This window comes from Anopheles stephensi, chromosome 3 (assembly GCF_013141755.1).
Source record: "Anopheles stephensi strain Indian chromosome 3, UCI_ANSTEP_V1.0, whole genome shotgun sequence".
In the NCBI taxonomy this organism is placed as follows: domain Eukaryota; kingdom Metazoa; phylum Arthropoda; class Insecta; order Diptera; family Culicidae; genus Anopheles; species Anopheles stephensi.
The window spans coordinates 17,554,683-17,573,327 of NC_050203.1; the positions used below are offsets into that span (position 1 = coordinate 17,554,683).

Here is an 18,645-nt window from a genome sequence, read left to right on the forward strand (position 1 = left end):
AACCACTTGAGTAAAATACACTCGAAGCGCGCACGTTTACACCACATTTTTCGATGATGCGTTTTAGTGCAACCGAAACGAGAACTTTTGAACCTGTCCGTCCGACGATGTTTCGTTGAGTTTTCGTTCTTTCGTTCAGTACGCTCGCAGCCAAAATGTCATTCTGCTGTCACCGAGAAAAACAGCACCGCGGGCAGCTCATGAGGTAATCGTGAAATCAACAACAAATCCCACCCGAAAGTTCGCTGTCCGGTGGTGGTTGCCGGTGAATCGGAATTATTACACAAGTGTGCCGTGTGCCGGACGTAAAAAGTGAAGGAAACAATACACAGAACCGTAAAATGGCTTTGTTTGCACGCTGTGGGCCACTGCCCATGTGGAGCCGGACGGTACAGGCGGTCAGCTATCGACTGCAATCGACCCGTTTACAGGAGGACGGTGTTCGGGCTGCTGCTGCTGGTGGCATTCAGGAAGAAGGTGGGTTTTCTGGGGGAAAATTGTGAAGCAAAGAAGCAGATGGAAATAACGATCGTTTCAATCTTTGCAGAATTTCGTGTTTTGAATTTAAAACAAACAAAGTCGCAGCGATTGGCACGCCGGAAAGCTGCCCGTCCGGATGTTCCACCGCCACGGTATGTTGACCAGGTGTCGTCGTCGTCGTCGTTCTATTGTTGACAGTGCGTAATTTGGACATGTTTGCTTGTACCACACGCAGTTCACAGCAGATGGCAACGGATCAGGATTGGGGTGCCGTATGGCCCGGGCCGCGCTCCTTCAACCCGTCCGCAGTGCCGCTCCCGATCCGCCAGGGATACGCCACCAAGCGCAACCAAATGTCACCGGGCAAGTTTGCCAATGCGGAGCTGATGAAGATACCGAACTTTCTGCATTTGACGCCACCCGTTATCAAGCGACAGTGTGAGGCGCTGAAACAGTTCTGCACACCATGGCCAAAGGGGCTCGAAACGGAGGAGAAGATGCGGGCACACTTCCCGATGACCTGCGTGACGTCGGACTACTGCCATGCGCTACCCACCATACGCAATCCATTGTCGCGCATCGTTACGGTACAGCTGGAGCTCGGATCGTTGCAGCTGGATCGCCATGCGAAGGATAAACTGCTCCGGTTGGTGGGCGAACGGTACAATCCCGAAACGGATCTGCTTACGATCGTAACCGATCGGTGTCCGTTAAAGAAACAAAACTACGATTATGCGATCTATCTGCTGACCGCCCTGTACCACGAATCGAACACGGTGGAACCGTGGGAAGCGACCAAGAGTGAGGCCGATATGGAGTATTTCGATTTCGAGACGAGTCGCAGCAAGCGTAACGCTGAGGCAACGCTCAACTGGAACCGGAAGGAGGGTGACAGTGGGTGGGCGAAGGTGCCGGAAGCGTACGGGGATGCGGTTGCGAAGCTGTTCAACGAAGGAGAAAACGAGTATAATATAACCAAATATAAGGAGCAAACGTTAGGTTTGTTGGGGTTGGGCAAGGAGGCGCAGTAGAGGGCAGGCACGAAGGGAGATGGGAGGTAGTGTGTTTGAAGTGAGGAAGAATAATAAAAGAACTAAATAATCTTAATTATTGTTTTACTGCAAATTAATATCGCTTGACTTGAGAGATGGGAAGACATCGGCAATTACCACTAGAATAAAACAACAGAGATAACGAACGCGCGTGAAAGAAATAGAAAGAGTGCTAATTCAACTATGCGTGCTGTGCTCCTCCCTTCGACAGTTTCCGTAGTGTAGCGGTTATCACGTCTGCTTCACACGCAGAAGGTCCCCGGTTCGAACCCGGGCGGAAACAGTTTCTTTTTTCCTTTTCAAATCTATTCCTATTCCCGATGGAGACACAACTCTTCTAAAGCTGTTTGTTGTATTTTACAACATTTTTTGCTACACAGTGTCCTTCTCTTGTTGACCTACATCTCACTAAAGCTTTCGTTTGGCAGCAGTTTTCACTCTTGTTTCGGCAACTGCAAGTGCATACATAGATCACTCTTCCTTCACTACGATGCACAATGCGTTGTTAAGTAGGCGCTGTCAGGGGCTGGAGAGAAGTTGTCAAGTTGGCAACATTTTACAAACTGTTGCTCTATTCTTCCTGCGAATGCGCCGTAATTGATCCGTGACCAGTGCGCGGAACACTTGTGACAAAAGATGTTAACCCGGCAGGCAAGACGGTTATAAACTGAAGCATGCTTCAGCAAGAGAGATTAGTTCTGTCCGACCAGGTGTAGCGTACGCAAGCTAGCGAAGATGTGTTCCTCCATTCCTGCTGAAGGCAACTCCATAGCCTTCCTGATGGTTCTATCATTCAGCGGCTTGCTATTCTCTTGTGTCGTTGGTGATCTTCCTGCTATTGATGCTGAATCGCCGAAAAGTATTCCTACGACAGCGAACGAGCAACAGATTCCTGAACCACAACAAGACTCATTCCTCAACACCGAACCGTCCTCTCCGTACCAGATGGTGGCACACTCGGATTACAACAATCGTTTACTTATCCAACCTCTGAAGCAACCACACGGCACGCCTTCCTTTGTGACATCCCTATTGCCAACGGTTCCTCCTGCCCGGAAGCGTTCGACAACGGACAACCCACGTAGGACTCGCTACTCACCAGCAGCCCCAACGAAGGATGAGGACCTGCCCAACCGATCGTTGTTAACACCGAGCCGTTACTACGATAGCTACGGCGAGTGGCATCATGATGGTGGTGCAGTTGACCCTTCACACTGGGCGACTCAGCAACCACATGGTGGTGGAAATTGGGACTGGAAACCGCATTCGCACCAGCATCATCATCATCCTCATCAGCACCATGGTAACGTGCTGGCGGAGATCTTGGATAGTACTGCACTATACCCTCCATATCACCTTAGCCAGCAGCAGCAGCAGCAGCATGGATTGCTAGGACTCCAGCTGTTCGTACTCCTCCATCCCGTTCTGATGCTTGGTACGGTGTCCTTTCTCATGTGTCTAGTTAACGCTGTGTTGGGATTGGTGGATAAAGTTAAATTACCGATCGTACGTGCGCAGGATGTGGATCGGATTTCTGCAGGATCCACAACACCGGCTGGACTGCGTGATGGGCGTGGAGAGCTGTTACTGGATCAACTTTATCAGTACTTTAAGATCGCTGTCGATCAGCAGCAGCAGAATCAGAGGAACGATACGTACCTCTTGGAAAAGGCTGCAGTTTTTCAAGAACCGATTCGGAAGTGAGTTCCATAAACGATGTTAGCGAATTTAACTGGTAAAGCTAGGATCTTAAGAAACACAGTAATAAATAGTCTTCTCCTCATCAATGGATGCGCTCACGAGGATGATAGAATCATGACCAGTTCTGCTCTCTAACGAACTTAAGAGGAATCTTTAAGCGGAGGTTAAGAGGAAAGTGTTGTGCAGAGTACAGAGCACTGGAACGTCTTCACAAAATCCACTTGCGATTCTATTTCATTTCGGGGTTTCTCTTGGTAACCTTCAAGAACTAGTGTTCCAAACGACCTTTCACTTGGTGTTCGGAAGTTAGGTTTGGTTATCTAGGATTGAAGTCTTCTCCGGTTGTTGACCTCGTTCAACATTGGTTGGAGAATGATGCTATCAGTTCTTGGTACGTTTTCTATGATATTCTTGGTTGCTAATAATTAACAGCCAAGTACACTGTTGTTGATGTTCAAATAGACATCGTCTTCAAGAAAATCGATGGCCAACAATGCTCTAACCTAAAAAAAGATATATCGGTGATATTATACGAAAATAAAGACATACCTTGTTTTAATGATGTTTTGAAACATTTATTGTATTACGTTTGCTGTTTAGTTTTCTTTGTTTCATCTATTTGTTTGCCTCATATTCCTGCCCAATCTGAATCTCTACCCTCTTCCCTTCTTCCGCGCTCTTCTCTCCTCCTTTCTCCCAACGCTACACCAACACATCGAGCAACACATTTTCCCCTTCCTTTTGCTCTTCCACATTCGTTCTGCTTTCCTTATGCGAGTCGAGTTTATTATAATATGCTTACACAGTTTACCTTTTGCAACATTCATCATTACTCGTTTGGCTGCTAAACCTAGGACAGAAAAGGTATTGATTGGTTTTTTCTGGGTGTTTTGTGTTCACGTTTTTTTTTCATACTCATATTTATATATGTATTCTTCGCCCGTCGGTTTGAAATTATTCAACCCCACACACACATGCATAAAAAGCAGGCCCAACGGTGCGCCATGACTGAGGAGCTAGTGTTCTCCTAGCTACACTTATAGCTCTAGGCCCTAAGCGCACTGTGCAAACGGCCAGACCACGGTTTGTAGGAGGCCGCGTGTGTGTGGCTTAATGATACGAACGGGAAAGTCTACGCGGAAAACATGATTCGCTCCCCTCGAACAAAGGGTCAGTAGCTTAAAAGTTCAATAATTGTTCATCATCTTTCCTTGAGTATATATACATGTATATACTTCCTGTTGACGACCAAAGAAACAAACAAGCACTTCGAGTGCCTGCAGAAAACCTGATCCGTCTCCGTACTCGTTAGTATTACACGCTCTCTAAAATCCAGTTGCAAGAATCTCAAAACTGAAATGCAAATAACACAACAAACTGAACAGCAAACAGCGTATTTTCGTTCAAACTTTCTCCTACGCAGCTAGTGGCGACACCTAGCGGACGCTAGCTGAAGTAAGCTGTGGTACGGGATAGGAAGCAGTGGTGCGTTGTTTTGCTATCAGCAGAAGGCTGAGTGGGTCTTTTCCACAGCACCCCACAAAACCACGACTCTTTTTGGAACGGGTGGAACACAGAGGACACATTACGCAATGACTGGATTGAAGGATGGCTAGCACCGGGTCCGAACGATACGCGCCGCCCGTGCGTCAAATTTGCGGCTGCTGAGAGTGATCTCTCGCTTTTGCTCGATAATAATAAAAAAAGTAAAGTTTACTTTAGACAGTACAATTAAACCTACACAAAACTGAAACTAAACGCTTCCTAGCAATAGTTTTTAGCTACATTATCATTACAATTAGTGATGGTGTGATGGTGATGGATGATGACAGAGGAGTGTGTGTGTGTGGTGTTAACCAGACACACTCAAATAATAATAATAGCTGCGGGTTGTTGCTGCTGAGTGTGAAAGAAACAATCATGTTTCGTTGCTTCCTTGCTTATGGTTGCTGGTTTCTGGCTTTTTCCCCCCAATACCGTGTGTGTGTGTGTGAAAGCATGATGCGAGACCTCTGCGACGTTCACTACCACCAGTGCACCAGGGACGCCGCCGACGGGGTAGTTGATGGTGGTGGTGGTGGTGGTGGTGGTGGGCAAGCGGCAGTGGACGGGAGGGCTATGGCCTAGTCCTTGTTGCTCATCGATTCGGCGCTTTCCGTCGACTGGCGGCCACCCTCGGACGAGGCGACACTGGTAGCGCCGCCACCACCGTTCGGAAGGCTGCCAGTGGAAGAGGTGGCCGCTCCGCCACTACCACCCGTCGTACCATTGGTTTCGCCATTGCCAACTTTGGACTGTTGTGCGGCGGAGGATGACTTTGGTGTGGCCGACGGTGCTGCGTCGAACGACTGGACCTGAGCCTCGTACAGCAGCTGCATGATCTTGAGCGAGGTTAGCGAGGATATTCGTTCCGGCAGCTTGCGCAACACTTCGCCCACGTACAGCCCGTAGGCGCCGTGCTCGTCCAGGTGCGCCTGATGCTCCAGGTTGTTCTGATACTTGACCGTGCGGTTGAGGTTAAAGTTGGACAGTGAGGCTTCGTCACCGTCGTAGCTGACGCGGGCCCGTTTCGGTAGGCCGTACGATACCTCCACGTTGGACATGGCGGCCGGTATCGGCGATTCGACCGGTGTCGGCTGCTGATGGTGATGGGGATGGGCGGACCCGGGGGCAACGCCTGCTCCGGCACCATGCTGTAGGGCGGCTGCGGCGGCTGCACTACTGCCAGCCGCTCCACCACCGCCGCCCGGCGCGTGTGGATGATGATGTTGATGGTGAGCGCCGCCGGCCCCGCCTGCCATTCCGCCCCGCCCGAACGGATGGTGGTGGTGGTGGCCGGCGTGTGAGACCTGCTGCTGGCCGGCGCCGGACTGTGAGGAACCACCGCCGCCCGGCTGATTGCTGTGCGGGGGCGGCAGCTGATGGTCGCGCTGGTGCGGGTGCGGTGGCTGCAGATGGTGCAGAGACATGGGGTCGTGCGCGGACGGGAAGCCGGCACCGGGCGGTGCACCGAACGGTCCGTGGCCCTGCAGCTTCAGGTGCTGCTGGTAGTGAAGTTGAGCTTGGGAGTTTTGGGCCGCCACCGCCATCTGCTGCAGGTCGAGGTACGCGTGCAGATCGTCCTTTACGTCCTCCTGCTGTTCGCGCTGCCGCTTTCGCAGTATGTTCATAGGGTTTGTCTCGTCATCGCTGGAAGGGTGAGGATAGAAAAGGAGAGAGATTAGTACAAGAAGACAGAGCATTTGATACGGTTATTTTGGGTCCCAGTTTCCGCATAAGCCTTTGAGGTATGGATTCTGGCCAAAACTGGTGTTAACCAACTTCGATAGAAAGAGTTGCTCCAGAAAGATTGTTGGCCCAGTATGTATGGAGGGTCAATGGAGACTTTACAGTGATCTTACTATTGTGCAGCGATCTACACTCGCTAGGCTCAGTACTTAAAGTAAAGTAGGCACGTCACAAGGACAGAGGAGTCGGAGTATACTCCGATTTAGATGGAGAAATGACGTCAAGAAAAATCAAGATAAGAGATTGGAAGATTGCCATCGTCCAGGAAGGATTCGATACTAGGGCCTATGTTAAGCCGGTAGCTGACCTAAGTTCGAGCAACCATTCATCAGTGATGCAGCATTGAAATGAGAACATGTTAACTCATCCAGAAGAAGTTCTAAGAACCTGAGGTATTTAACAATGAAACCCAACCATTCCGACTTAAGATATTCACCAGAAGTTGTACAAACTAAGCGCCAATAACACGCTTCGCTATAACTAGCAGATACTTTCAAATAATCTTTTTCTCACAATTACTCCCAGACTTGTCATCCGTCTTCCTCCCTAGCAGACCATCCTTTCCCACCCGCACGGTCCGGTCCAGGTTCGAATCTGTGCGGGAATCGTCGTACAAGGAAACGGTGCTACAAATCGCTTGTAACCGAAGCGTGACTCTCTCACTCTCGTACACCATTTGCCTTTGATTGGTTTAAATTAGAACCATATCGGTCCGCTTTTCAACGTGGCACACGACGAGACGCAGAGAGCGGCAGACGACAGGCACGGCAGACTGGCGGGCAGGCTTGGATCTCGCGCGCACAAAACAACATCTTCACATCTCACACTCTATTGCTTCTAATTTACTTTTCAAAGAAATAAATTTATTCTTAAACATCATTGGCGCAGTGGTGGCAAAGAAACTGGGCGTTGGCCGCTAGTCATCGAGACGGGCACACCAGCACCACCGGCAAGCACTTAAAGTCATTAGAGCTGACGGAATGGATTGAAAAGTGTATGGAGGATATTCTGTTCACGCGCATGCAAGATTTGAATTAATGCGTATTAATTAATTTGAATATGGTAGCGTTTAATAAATTATTCACTTTCACTAGCTTCGGTTAAGATCGTTGCTATAAAAACAAGACACATGGTTCTTTCATCTTAACATGCCACCCATGCTTATAAGAACCATTTAAAATGATTTCAAAACCATACTACAAGAAAAATTAGATCCTTCCTGCTTCCTTGCCCTTCTGAAACCTTCCACCCCTGATACTCGGTACTTAAGTACCGGACGAAGTAAATGTTGTTACATCTCTATCGTATGATGAAAGATGTTGTCCACAGAGGCTCGCTCGATTCCCCCCTCTCTCTCTCTCTCCCTGTGTCGGACGTGCTGCTCCAATTGTTCAATGAGGATCAAGTGATGTTATGATTGTAGCTGAAGCAGCTTCTTCCCCCAGTGCCCAGTTTTACTAAGATTTCCGTTCTTTCTCAAGTTCCACACACGCGCACACAAAGATCACTTACGTATCGTCCGGTTCGCCGTTCGGGGCACGCGGTCTCCGGATTTTGATGTGTTTGTTGAGAAACTTGAGCTTCTCGAGCAGTGGCCACTCGCTGCAATTGACGCCATTCTTCATGATGCGCCGCTCGACCGTGAACCGGCACCGGAAGTAGGTCATGCGCTTCTTGCACTGCTCCACGTCCATCTCGCACAGCCGGCTCAGCTCGCGCCAGGCCTTTTCCTTCTTCGACTGGAACTTGTAGTGCGGGTGGCTTTTGTCGTACAGCACCGGCATCCGGCGGTAGTAATCGCACAGTTTTTCATCTTTCTGTAACGGAAAGAATAGAGTGGAGGAATGGTTAACTATGAAGTGCTATGAAATACTATGCAATTATAGTAAGATGTACAGTGGTGGTCATTAAAACAGAATTAACCATTATTGCGTTTAAGAATATTTATAAAATATCGCTTTCAAGGCAAGCATTATGATGTGTAACTTATCTTCGTACAACAGCAGCGAATTTTTTACAAATATTTTTGTAAGTTTTAACAACATTGTCATTGAATTGATATTAAGTTTTCTCTTTTAATAGACTTATAATCACAAAAATTTTCATAATAAAATGGAAAACTTTACAGGGAACATACAGACTGTTCACGATAAAGTGTCAGCTTCCTGCGCCATTACGATGTGTTTATAAAATGTCCATGGCAAAACGTTTACCAAACTTTCGACACCAATGCAATTGAATTATGAAAATAGAATTGAATGTGCTGTAATAAATTATGAGTCTTCTTCATTTGATTCTTCACCTCTCTTTGTTGTGCTTGGCCTGCCAGACATAGTGGCTGGATATATCTGTGGACAGTAGTAGTCTTACGTATGCAGCACAGCACGGTTCTGAGTCATGTTGTCGAGTCGGCGCAATACAGACTCCACACTATTTGAAAGGCCCAATAAATCATGCTTAGTCCCATGTTTCACTTTAAGTGGGCTAATTGTACTGACCATGTAATTGACCTCCTTTTTCCAGAAGATTTTTTAAACTTTACTTTACAATCAAGTTATATAAACAACTCAGAATGTAGATAAACAAAATTTAACGAGTTATATTATGGTGACCTTACAACGTTGACCCCCCACTGTAAGTATTTAAAAAAAATAGATTGTGCCATAATTATCCTTGCTGCTGAAATGATTATCTGCTCATTAAATATTACTATTAACGATGCGTTTTTTTACTTCTTCTTTAGCTACATGTTAAAAATAGCTCAACAACTGTATTTATAGGACGAACCTCCAAGACATCGGTAGAACCATGACTACTGCGGCCATTCGACTTCGGTGACGTTTGATAGTTCGCCGCCAGTGCACTGGCCGGCAGCAGGTTGAAGAACGGTGGAGACAACGATGGTATCATCGTTAGTTCCGGCAACAGTTCCATCATTTTCGTACTCTTCTATTGTACTGTGTGTTTTTTTTGTTGTTTCACGGTTGTGTTAACTTAAACTAAACAAGTGTTTCACTTCGTATTGTTTTCTTTCACAGATGTTCACGCTTCGAGCAACATATTATAAGGAAAGGGGCACTTGGCAGGGCAGTATAAACCTTTGTGAAGGGAAACATAAATCGTACGGTTATTATAAAGAGAGTGTGAGAGAGAGAGAGAGAGAGAGAGAGAAAATACACTAAACAACGCACATGACGAGGTACGGCACTGTCCAAACGCATTTAGCAAATCATCACGATTCGTTTTAACATAAAATCCGTTCTCCTGAACAAAACACAATCTATTCGTTTCCCAATGACGAGGATGAATAAAAACGGCGGTGGTGGTAAATGTATACGAGAACTGTATCAGTGAAAATAGAATTCATAACACTCTGGTATTTCAAAATTTCATGCTTCACGTTAACATCTTTTCCCATTTCGACGAACAACAGGCCCGAAAGACGGTTTTGTGGGAATGTAAACAATAATCTTCGAGGCACACTGTACAAACACACATACACTCACACAGAGACAGAAAAGGCCAGAAACACGTGAAGCAATCGGAACAATGGATAAGGGATTTGGGGAAACGAAAGCAGAGAATAGGAAGGTAAAGAAAATAAGATAAAAGATGAAATATTAAATGTATTAAAGCTAGCTCACTCGCTCACAAAACGCAACACGAAGAATGGAAGAGAGCAGCATGTTCGAGCAAGCTTTTAACATAAATAAATAGCGCCAAAGAATATTATTTCTCAAACAACAGGAAAAGTAATCTTGACATGGGGTAGGTTTGAGTGAGTGTGTGTGTGTGTGTGGTGAGGTGGTTTTAAGTTTCTTCTGCTTTTGAGAAACATTTCTCTCATCCGGTACGAACGGCACAAACATTCCACATTTTAAGCCAGTTCCACTTTTGAATAGACACGATTTGAATTACAAAAGTCGAATTTTAAACCCCACATGCATGCCGTGTTTGATCACCGACCTTTATAATGATGTGAAGAATTCGTTGGAACAATAATAAAAAAATCCAACTTTAATTAAATAAGCAGCAGGTTTTTAAAAACAAACCCCTTACGGAAACCGGTCTCGAGCTCGTGAAAGGGCGAATTAACAAACACACACACTGCTACTACTCCACTGCGGGGATATATTATATTTATAATGAATTTATGAAAATCGGTCCCGTAAGAAACTATGTGAACCCCCATCACCGGCTCTTACACCCATCACCGGCATTTTACGGCATATTGAATATGAGAGTTAAATGAAGTCGAACGAATCATCAGCGTACGAACGATGATGTGTCGCAACTTTTGGTCGTATAAACGAATCAAAACTTTGGCCAGTGATTTGAGGAGGGTTCAGCTGAGAAGGGCGGAGGGAGGATTATGAGAAAGGTTCCTTCGGCAGTAAAACATCAACAAACCGTCACACACTACTACCGAATCTACACCGCAATCTGCAGGCCCCGTGCATGAGGTGCGTGTGGTGCGAGTTGTTTGATCAAACGCGATTGTCTCTTTTTATAGCACCATGCTATAAAAACAACAATCGCAACTACTAAATGATGTCACACAATGGAGCGTTTGACAGTAAAAGCACTATGGGATAATCGCGGGCGTATGGAATGGTTGAGTCGAAATTTAAATTTAAATTCGACGAAAGGATTAATGACAAGTGACATTCGGAGCAATGATAGTAGTAGTAGGCTGCGCTCGCGCGCACCTGTCAGTTTGATGAGATGGGAAAAGTGAACACACACACATTCAAACACACAGCAGTCAAAAGTACACTAAGGGCGCAGTTTTTGCGGTATAGTGCCGGTGGTTGAAATGCAAGTGTAATTGGTCGTTTGATGAACGCGAACAAAACAACGACGAGTGGTATTTGTTTAATAACCCACCAACCCCACATTCAAAACACCCAGACTCGAACGCACACTGCAACGTGTTAGCATCACTTTTGAGCCCTCTTCCACCCGTCAAACGGTCCTTGCCGTCCTTCCCTCACAATATGACGGTGTGAATCGATGGAGTGCAACTGTCATAACACAGGACCACACTCTCTTAAGCGCAACTACTCCACACACAACACACGCACAATCGACCCCGTCGTCGTCATTGTTTATTCATTCATCACATTCCCATTTGGAGGTGGGTAATTTTAAACTCTCTGGCATTTAAGTCTGTCCACCGTTGTTGGGTATAGGGGAGACAGATGTGTGGCTTGGGTGGAGGGTGGGGGGGGGGGGGAGGGTAAGGCAATGTGATGCTTAATTGTGACTGTATATTGCCATCAGGAGTGAAATCATTTATTCCTTGCGTTCACATAAACGCGAACATTTGCATAACACGTCCCACAACCCCACCCCTCCACTCCACTACCGACCGGTTGGTTGTATTTGCACTTGTTTGTGTCCGTGTTCGATTAATCATCCATCACTCTGGCCTCGCACTGGTGTACTCACACGCGACTTGTGTGTCCGGGTAGGAAAGGAGTGCAATGGTGATCTAATTCCATTCGGGTTATGCATGGGAAAGGATGTCCAAACACCAACAACGAACCGATTTTAAACCACCGAAGAAATGCTATAATTTAATGCACTTTAAATCATCCAGGATTAGTAAATCCCTTTCATCAAGATAAGTTATCGCATGTTGCCCTTTCTCTCTCTCTCTCTTTCACAACCACCAACTGGCACAAGACGACGAAACGTTCGACTTAATCGCATTGATCCGGATGTGCACATAAACAAATGAGCTCACCCACCACCGACCGACAGAGAGACAGACAAACACACCGGTGGCGAGCAAATGGATCGATAAATTCGAAAATTACATTTCACATTGCTCAATTCCACTTCTGCTTGCTGCAGCACCTCAGCACGCGCAACTCACACACACACATACCATGCACCAAGTTTTCTCCGCGCGCGTAATTAATCCTTGCGAACCATACACACGTTTTAAGGGTACGCGAAGCCCGCACCAGCAATATAACAACCGTACCGAACCGACGTCAAACGCGTTCTGGTTGTTGGGAGAAGCAAAATGTTAGCTTGCAACTCCTTGCGGTGCGTGTTGAAGGGCTGGAATTTTATGCTCTCTTACTCTCTCTCTCTCTCTCTCGGTGTCATAAAGTGAGCTCTTTAAATCTTTTTTTTCTGTTCTAGCGCAACAAAGATAGGAAGACATCAAGCTGTACGCGTTACACCAACGTGTTGCAACGAACCATTCGCTCTCTCTCTCTCGTAGTAAGTAAATCTCTCCGGCAAACGTTTTGTCCATCAGCCGGTACACTGTGCGCATGCTACGGCTACATTGATTGCGATGCTGCTATGCTCGTGTGTGTGTGTATGAGTGCGAGTGCGTTTTATAAACAGCAGATGCACTTTTGTTTTGCTACCTGTCCTTTGGAAGTGCAAAACAGAAAGATAAAACACGGACCCTTTCACACACACGATCGATCGTGTTGCATCGTAGCGAATGAAAAGGATGCTGTTTTTGTTGGTGCAATACACCGGTTGCAGTGTTTATCTCACCCATACGGGGAAATTCTCATACACAGCTGGGGTTGGGGTTTACGCATTTCTCTCTTGCAGTGCTCTCGCGCACAGACAGACAGACCGACAGGTCACTAACATCAAACGGAACCGAAGATCGAAACGTCACTTGGCTAATGACAGGCACAGATCTTCGTGGCTAATACTGCTTCGACCACAGACTAGCGAAGCATGAAAACAAGCATAACTGTCAACATACATACAAACACACGATATGTGAACGGGACAACACTAGCAACACACCACCAAAGACCTCCCTTTTGTGCGTTACAAAAAGCATAAAAGGTAAATAGTAACGTTTGCCACACACTAAGAGCGTACAGCGAGCAGGCGGCACAAATAGCTAACCATTTCCTATATCTTCTCCTGCTGTATTGTTTGTTTAATTCGTTCGTTTGTTCACTGCTTTTCGTTCGTTTCAGTGTGTGTTCGTGCGTGTGGTGCAGCGCCGTGCAGTTTGCAACAAATCTTGGTGGGGCGTTAGAGATGTTGCTGCTGTCTCGTCTACTTCTTGTTGGTTTCAAGTGCGTACGATTGTAACTTTAGCCGTCATCCAGCGATTTATGATGATGATGGCACAACAGCGCAACACACCACTCCCTTGGTTGTCTTTCCTGCTTGTCCTTAACGCACGATGTAACTATTAATATACCATTATACTATTATCTTACATTTCATATTTTAGAGCTTCCTTTCGCTCTCTTTCTATCTCTTCTATATTATTAAATCTGTTCTTTCCTTTTTTCTTTCCTCCTTTCGCGAGTGAATGTCTTAGGGCTTTCTGTTTATTGTTTGTTCATCGTTTCGTTTGCGTTTGTTATACCTTTCGAACTCCCGGACACAACAGCACGCATTAGCATCATCCTTGTTGTTATTAATTTTCTTTCCCGTTTTCTCTTCCCCCTTTCCCTTTTTCGCTCTTCCCTCGTTCCCAAATGCTTGTCTTGCTTACGGGATTTATGTATGTTACCACCACCATACCGTATCGTGTATAGCAAGAGCAGCGCGCGTAAAAAAAGGGGGAAATTATATTTAGAAAAGCAAGAAATACGACGGGAATGTATTATTATATTTCTTTATATTCGTTGTCGTCATCTTTCATCTTTTCTATCCTCATCACCCCCCCACATTTTCTGTATGGTGGTAGCTACTTTACCTTCCTGCATCCCTTTTGTTTGCTCAAGGTTTTTTTGCGTTTCGAACGGTTGAGTCGATACTATGTTGCGTTTGGTACGCGCGCGCTGCTATTTGTTCGCTTACTTTTCATTCTCTCTGGCAAACAACACAATGGATGTATTATTATACTTGTTGTACTGGGAGATGAGAGATTCCTTTTAGCTTCCCTACGGACCCTCCTTTTCAAACCTGTCCCGTCCCCGCGAGTCACCCATTGTGTGCTGTCTTATTATCTCGTGTTTCTTTGAGTGTCCTCTCTCTTCACTGCCACTTAGGCGTTGCGGCATTCAGCAACACCCACCCACCCAACCTAACATACACACACTAAAAGAGAATCGAAAAATTAAGAAACATCTAAGCTTAAGCTAAATTACAGCAGACACACTCAGCCACACAGAAGAGACACAGAAAAGCTGGGTTGAATAAAACGTATAGTTTCATCAAGCATTAGCTAGCAGTATAAGGGAAGAAACCCACCAACTAATTGTGTTAGGCACCGGAAAAATGAGCAAGCCAACCCCGTGTAAAAGATAAATACTTTTTCACCTTTTACTTAAGCACGGTGGAGACCACTCGAACATATCATCTCCTGGAGTAGGTGAGGAAGAAAACGAAAGATCAAACTGTTGTTATAAAAATGAATCTTTTCTTCTCATTCCACTGGTTTCACTGCAAAACCTTCCAAAGGGCGAAACACTTTATGATTTTATGTACGTGTGTGTATGTCTGTAAGCCGCAAATGTTCCAACCATCGCCGTTCAACTCTATTATTAATCGTCATTTCGTCGAACCTGATGCTTATTTTATACATAGTCGCCGCTCGTAAGTAAAGTAAAGCCGACCGACTGTAAAAGGAAGGGATTAATTATTTTCGATGAAAACAGTTTTCCATATGATGTTTTGCGTGCCTACACACGCCTCTTCCATGGCGGCCGCCACCGCCTGGATTATTGCGGTTTGATGATATAAAATCACCTTCCAGCCGAGCAGAGCATCAGAAGGTTGTAAAACTTTAGCATTGCTTTACTTACACCACTTCCAAAAACGGCTCCTGGCGTTGTGTGTGCCTTGTTGGGTTTGTTTTTTTTTTGTTCGTTTCAGAAAATTAAACCATCACAACACACAGACACACACACATATACCGGGGGCTTAAAGATTGATTGATCGGTAAAACCCGAAGGCTGAAGGGTTGCTTGCTGTACAAGCGATACAACAGAGCGAAAGGCACTTGGAACGAGGTTCAAATACATTTATTAGGAAATATTTTACCACGCTGCGCATCTTGTGTCTTGAATTCACAACTTTTTTTTGTCGTTTCGATGTATATTGTTTAATTATATTGAAATATTCTTCTGCGACATTTCACACAAGTCCGGGCGAAGTTTTGTTGTTGAAGGGCTTAGAAGGGTGTGTAGTACTCACCCCTTGTTGTTGGGAAAAATACCTTTTTAATTATGCGTTTTATTACCGATCCCTTGCCAGCTGGATGGGAAATTAAAGCAAAAAAAAACTTCGTTTTATCGCACATACGTTTAAATAAATGTTCAAACAAGTTTGAACACACAAGTCACTGCTTTTTATACCCATTTTATATAATTGGATCTGTACCCGAAGACCTATGCAAATTGTGACTGACTTGTTCTTCCTGGGTGTATTTATAATTCGTTTAAAATCAGCCAAATTAAATAACTACGGTTGAACTGTTGGGCCTATCAACGCAACACAGGGCCTTTCGCCCAAATCAGCACAACCCTTTCTTCCATCCTATTATCCTTAATTTTTGCTCGCAATATAATTATGTACAATAGTGCATAAATCAGACTCTTTGCTCCCATCCCATCACATGTAGAACCAAACCTTTTACGGGAAATAGAAATAGAAAAGGATGGAAAAGAAAAACAGCAGCAAAGGTTTTAACCCCGTAGAAAGAAACTCGAGAAATATAGCAAAAGGAATTTAAAACTGTGCGGTTCTGTTCCTACATAGCACACAGAAAACCCGTATTTTATTTGTACACTCCGCTATTCCCTGATGTGGATCATCATCATATCCTGTTTTTAATTCATTTTCGTGAAAATTAGGGTGAGCGCAGTGCGTATTGTTTTGTTTCGATTTGCCTGTTTATCTTCAAAATGCTTGAGAACGTGTTAGTTTGTAAGTTGAAACAGATGGCATATTCGTTGCGTTAAAGAATAAATAAATGAGTAACATACACACATCATTCTTCCCTCGTACGTGTTCCCTCGATTTTCCTGTTCGGTTGATTCGGAAATTGTAACGCCTTTTGCTTTCGGAACCAACATTCAGTACTAAATTCTAAACTTTTACAGATTAATGCAGATGTTTGCTGCCTTGCTTTTCCATTCCATTCACAAAACCATATGTAAGAGCTGATGGTGTGTCTGTGTGTGAAATTAAAACAGACGATTCTTGCTTAGACGAACCCGATCGTTACTTAACAACCTTTTCGTATGCATGCGCACATGCACAGGCAATAATATCAGAAACATAAATCAGATCCCTCCACCAACGCTACAAAAGCCTTTTGGGCTGGCATCGGCAGTTTATGCCTTTTATGGGAATTTCTTCGGTTTAAATGATCTCCCGATGACAACCATAAACAAGAAGCAGCGAGGGGAGGATGGAAAAAGTGAAACACAATGTGACATTGTATCACATTTGCATAACATTACACACATTTCACGAGCATCACGAGATGAAACTGAGATGTTCAGCCGGGAGAATGTGGCTAACCTTTCGCTGGAGTTTCGGACGAGTTTTTGTTCGTGGTCGTGATGGTACTGAAGTGGAAGGATTTACATTCGTTATTTGATGCTGCTTTACATGCCAAGCGATGTGGAGAGAGACAGAGTATGGAAATTAGGTTCAACTACTTAATACAATTATTCCAAGAATAAGGAGTTTAAATCATCTAAACTATCGCGTGTTTTCTAGACTGAGCTGTAACTTAAAGCTGAGTCACACGAACCCTACCTACTACATGCGAACCCAATCTGATTGCTGTCGAGAACATGCAAGATCATAAGATGGTACGAAAATAGCTACAACTCCTCTCCGTCTAATAGCACGTTTTAAATATCAAACAGCGGCCAGCAATTTTCCCCGCACACAGAAACCATACCACACACCGTGCGTTATCTAGAAATACATCTTTCGAGGGACCAATTTCTATGGTTACGCCACCGCCGCCACGGCCAGGATCCGATTGCTCTTCTTAGCATTATCATTCGGACAGTAACAATATCATTTTCATCAATACATCACACAGGTGCGAATTCAGAGTTGGGGAATATAGCGCACAGCAGCAGCAACGAAGCGTCGTGGAACTCGTGGGTTAAATTAATTGCTTCATTAAGCTGAAGTCTGCATTCGGCGGACACAACAAAAACCCACACCTCCCCCTTCATTAAGCGCTCGGATGGGATATGCTCAGTGAAACCGGCGTGATGCCTGCCCTGGACACTTGAAACATTCTCATACCGACCGCCGACCAGATTCGCCGCCCCTAGATACAACCTTCCCGTGCAAATGCAAATGTCATGGCTTCGCGGTGGTTGCAGATGGAGGACCATTTCGTCCAAAACAAGCGCAACCGAACAACTAATGAATGATTCACGACTTGTGCGATCGATTTCCACTGGTAGCTGAATTGAAGACCGCCGAGAGGGAGAGAGCACGATGGTGTTTAGGGATTTAAAAGTACGGAATAAAAGAAACGTTACAGCAAGTATTAGGCACGACAAATGTCACGCTGGGCGTACAACGAATAGTCAAAAGTTGGGAATCGAAAAACAGGCCCAGAAAATCAGAAAACCAGGCCCCGTAAGAAACAGCCTGTTAAGCCCTTGCAAAGCAACATTGTTACAATGTCAAATCCTTACAACGGGGGCCCTCACCCTGTCTATCGCTTTCTTACGATCGCTAGAAGCCATCGAAAATAATGATAACGACGAGTAAGCTACCCAGTGTGTGTGTGTGAACTGCTGCTACTACTATTTTCTGTACAACAACAGCTCATGTCGACAGCACTTAAACAACGTAACATAACTACCAAGTACACTCGCACACATACACATAACCTTAGGAAAGAGGGAAATTACAGGCTTTTGGACCCTCTCCCAATGTCCTCCGACAAACAAATAAATAGGAGTAGAGAACTTCTTGCCAAAGTACATACAGTGTAACATCCAAACTCTCTAAGGGTGGATGGTTGAGTCGTGTAATCTAGATCGTAGTCGGGAAAATAGAATACCCTACCGTGGAAGAAATAGAGTAAAATCGGAAAATGAAAATAACAAACTAAGTTCCAGCAACAACAAAAAAAAAAAAGCAGAGATGTGATGTCGATAAAACCTGGGATATAAGTGGAAGGAATTGCGAA

The 18,645-nt window shown here is 45.1% G+C and overlaps 2 protein-coding genes and 1 non-coding gene across 5 annotated transcripts in view; 2 read left to right on the top strand and 1 right to left on the bottom strand.

The window, feature by feature from the left end:
• The first annotated feature begins 150 nt into the window (after positions 1 to 150).
• On the top strand, positions 151 to 1,587 carry LOC118513487 (28S ribosomal protein S35, mitochondrial). The gene is made up of 3 exons (XM_036059310.1): positions 151 to 477; positions 548 to 632; positions 716 to 1,587. Exons 1-3 carry the CDS (start codon positions 342 to 344, stop codon positions 1,509 to 1,511), a joined length of 1,017 nt encoding a protein of 338 aa, XP_035915203.1. The 5' UTR covers positions 151 to 341; the 3' UTR covers positions 1,512 to 1,587.
• A 155-nt stretch (positions 1,588 to 1,742) lies between these two features.
• On the top strand, positions 1,743 to 1,815 carry Trnav-cac. Its single transcript has one exon. It is a non-coding gene; the product is annotated as a tRNA-Val (tRNA).
• A 1,968-nt stretch (positions 1,816 to 3,783) lies between these two features.
• The window catches only part of LOC118511239 (mediator of RNA polymerase II transcription subunit 13-like), a 67,460-nt gene continuing 52,598 nt past the window's right edge, over positions 3,784 to 18,645 (bottom strand). The window contains exons 1-4 of one of the 3 annotated variants that reach the window (XM_036054078.1): positions 12,415 to 12,552; positions 9,309 to 9,619; positions 8,034 to 8,338; positions 3,784 to 6,422 (exon numbers count right to left, since the gene is read on the bottom strand). In XM_036054078.1, coding sequence (XP_035909971.1) covers positions 5,357 to 6,422; positions 8,034 to 8,338; positions 9,309 to 9,458 — 1,521 coding nt within the window. In that variant the 5' untranslated portion in view covers positions 9,459 to 9,619; positions 12,415 to 12,552 and the 3' untranslated portion in view covers positions 3,784 to 5,356. Of the gene's footprint in view, positions 6,423 to 8,033; positions 8,339 to 9,308; positions 9,620 to 12,343; positions 12,553 to 18,645 lie in introns of those variants that run through there. The other 2 variants (XM_036054079.1, XM_036054077.1) reach the window with 2 other exon arrangements.